The sequence below is a fragment of the Gouania willdenowi genome, chromosome 15, assembly GCF_900634775.1.
Source record: "Gouania willdenowi chromosome 15, fGouWil2.1, whole genome shotgun sequence".
Lineage (NCBI taxonomy): Eukaryota > Metazoa > Chordata > Actinopteri > Blenniiformes > Gobiesocidae > Gouania > Gouania willdenowi.
The window spans coordinates 34,819,875-34,822,991 of NC_041058.1; the positions used below are offsets into that span (position 1 = coordinate 34,819,875).

Sequence of the window (3,117 nt, forward strand, 5' to 3'; positions counted from 1 at the left end):
GTGAAAAAGCTTGTTTTACGTTTATATCCCTCTGACCTATGACCCCCCCAGGTCACGCATTCGCAGTTCCAGAGTGTGAAAAGAGAACACATTCCAAACTAGTTATGACATCATCAAACTAGTTATGACATCATCAAACTAGTTATGACATCAGACTTAGAGAAACTCAAAGGGCTGTGATCTAAAACTCAAGTTAAGTCTCCAGACTTCAAACACTCAATAACAATGCCTCGTCAATTGTTTGCTTTCGGCCGTAAAATTATACAGAAGATGAAGACGAAGAAGAAGGAGCAGGTGAGTTCAGCTCTAATTTAAATTCAAGACATTTTTCTTCATCAAGTTTGAGAATTAAGTGATAAACAAAACTTTAAATACTGGTTGATTTTTCCCAAATACCTGTTCTCAGTATAACCACTCACTACTTCCCTCTGTTCATGGCCACCACCATTATACTTAAGCTGGGTGCTGTGTCACCTGCTTCAATTTCTCCACACTTGTCACCAGACTCGCTGAACTGATTACACAACACAATATGTACAACTATCACATCTCACTCTCACCCAAAAACAGTCGACTCTTCCCCACCCCTTTTATTTCCTACCCCGACTCCCTCTTCCCTGTTCCCTCCCCCCTCACCTAGGTGTAACACTGCCCTCCCTTTTTATATTCTCACTTTAGTAAAGGGTTTCGTACCCGGAGGGCTGGTGATGGTCACAATTATGCATTAGAATAAATGTATTTATTTAATTGCAATACTAAAATAGCATTACTGTCACAAAAAGATTACAATACATACAGTGTTGACCTTTGACAGCATGTGCAGACAAATGTGCAGAAAAAAAAGATAAATTCTCTTGTTAATGTGCTGCTTGTCTCTGTCCCTCAGTGTGTCGACATGTCTGCTGCCATCAGTCAGATACCTGGACTTCACTTCCTGTGCTCCATCTGTCTGAAGGTGCTCACTGATCCAGTCTCCACACCATGTGGACACAACTTCTGCAAATTATGCATCAGCCCACGCTGGGACACCAGTGTCAGCTACTCGTGTCCCATGTGTCAGCAGGTGTTCACAACAAGACCTGAATTAGCCTTCAACAGTGCAGTTTCTGAGCTGGTTTCTCAGTTCAGACGTGGATTAGCAGCACCAGGAGAAGATCCCTGTGACGTCTCCACTGGAACCGAAGTGAAGGCCTTGAAGCCCTGCCTGGACTGTGGGATCTCCTACTGTGAGATTCATCTGGAGCCTCACCTGACAGCATCAGGCCTGACAAGACATCAGCTGGTGGAGCCTGTGGAGAACCTGGAAACCTGGATGTGTCCAAAGCACAGCAAACGTCTGGAGATGTTCTGTAAGAACGATCAGACATGTGTCTGCTTGAAGTGTTGTGTGGCAGAGCACAACAGTCACCAGTTTGGCTCTCTGAAAGAAGAGTCTGAAGAAAGGAAGGTGGAGCTTCAGCAGACGATCCAGAACAGACGAGATAAGCTGGAGGAGATCAGAGAGTTAGCAAGGATTAGCAAGATTACTTTAGACAGAGAGGAAGCTGAAGGTGTGAAGCTGTTCACTGCTCTGAAGGAGCTTTTTCAGAGAGACCTGAAGGAGATGATGGAGATGATAGAGGAGCAACAGGAATCTAAACGGAGAGAGGCTGAAGGTTTGATCAAAGACCTGGAGGAGGAAATCTCTGAGTTGACGCAGAGAAGATCTGAGAGGGCGCAGCATCCTGGAGACAACCTCCACGTCCTGCAGGACTTTGACTCTTTTCTTCCAGCCACCAAGGACTGGACAGACGTCATTGTCCGTCTATCATCATATGAGGCCATTGTGCTGAGAGTTGGGGCTCAGCTGATAGACACAGTCAGTGACAAGATGGAGGAGATGAAGATGAAGAGGATGAAGGAGAAGGAGGAGCTGAAGATGATGAAGCAGTTTGCAGTAGATGTGACTCTTGATCCTCTTACAGCTCATAATAACCTCAACATATCTGATGATGGAAAACAAGTTGACGTCAGTGATGTGAGGAAGAAAGTTCCAGACAACAAAGAGAGATTTGATCCTCGTGTTTATGTTTTAGGAAAACAGAGTTTCAGTTCAGGCAAATTTTACTTTGAGGTTCAGGTTAAAGGAAAAACTGACTGGACTTTAGGAGTGGTTAAAAAATCCATCAAAAGGAAAGGACACTTCACTCTGCGTGCTAAGAATGGTTCCTGGGTTGTGATACTCAGAGATGGAAATAAGTATGAAGCAAGTGAATGGCCGCCAATTATTCTTGATCTGAATTGTGTTCCTGAGAAGGTGGGTGTGTTTGTGGACTATGAGGGGGGTGTGATCTCCTTTTATGATGTAGATGCTGCAGCTCTGATCCACTCCTTCACTAACTGCAGATTCACTGGCAAACTTTGCCCACTCTTTGGTCCCTGTTCAAAAGAAGGTGGTAAAAAGGCAGCACCACTGATCATCTGTCCTGTCAATCAAAGTGAATGATCAGTGTCATGATGAAGTCTCATCAACAATGGATTCAATGGTTCTCTATGAGTTCTCCCACTTTTGGGCTCCAGGATCCTTTTCAGGGAGAACATTTACTGAGGACTTCCTCGTGATCTTCACACTGATTCTGATATGACATTACATAATCTCTCCTGGTCAGTTCTGGTCAAACTGCCCTAAGCAGGCTGATACTATCGTACTGATAACACCAAGGCCTTTTCCTCAGAGGCTCCGTCATTGTTTTGGCTAGTGCTATCAGCAGCTATGAAACCCTGAGAGCACAGAACAGCTACAGATTCATGGGACGCTCACACTGAAACCTCTGAATCCCAGACCGATCTGCCTCAAAACCCTTTGACCAAATTAACCCTGTGTCCACATTTGACCAGCAACCCTTCAACTTGACATTGTCTCATTTAATTCAAAACCACCACAACAGTTGGGGGCTCGTCCGGAATCTAAATACATCAGATAATGAGGGAAGTGCAGAAGTTTCCTTCTCAACATTTCAGATGGAAATCTGTGCCCTACCTGTTAAATGACTAGATAAAGAACTCATTAAAATCTGAATTTGTGGTGGGAAATTAGTGGGAAAATTTATATCCTTTTTCACCCAAAAACCAAAGAGA

General features: G+C 44.1%; 1 protein-coding gene across 1 annotated transcript; it reads left to right on the forward strand.

Moving 5' to 3' along the window:
• The first annotated feature begins 203 nt into the window (after window positions 1-203).
• Window positions 204-2,668, forward strand: LOC114476350 (E3 ubiquitin-protein ligase TRIM47-like). Its single transcript, XM_028467781.1, has 3 exons — window positions 204-294; window positions 887-2,060; window positions 2,649-2,668. The coding sequence occupies exons 1-3, from the start codon at window positions 226-228 to the stop codon at window positions 2,666-2,668; spliced, it is 1,263 nt and encodes a 420-aa protein (XP_028323582.1). The 5' UTR covers window positions 204-225.
• Window positions 2,669-3,117: the final 449 nt, after the last annotated feature.

Excerpts from the sequence above, each read along its gene's own strand:
- LOC114476350 (XM_028467781.1), top strand. The coding sequence starts at position 226 with ATGCCTCGTCAATTGTTTGCTTTCGGCCGTAAAATTATACAGAAGATG. Across the intron at positions 295-886 it reads AGACGAAGAAGAAGGAGCAG|TGTGTCGACATGTCTGCTGC; the intron begins GTGAGTTCAGCT and ends TCTGTCCCTCAG. Across the intron at positions 2,061-2,648 it reads CAAAGAGAGATTTGATCCTC|TTCTGGTCAAACTGCCCTAA; the intron begins GTGTTTATGTTT and ends TCTCCTGGTCAG.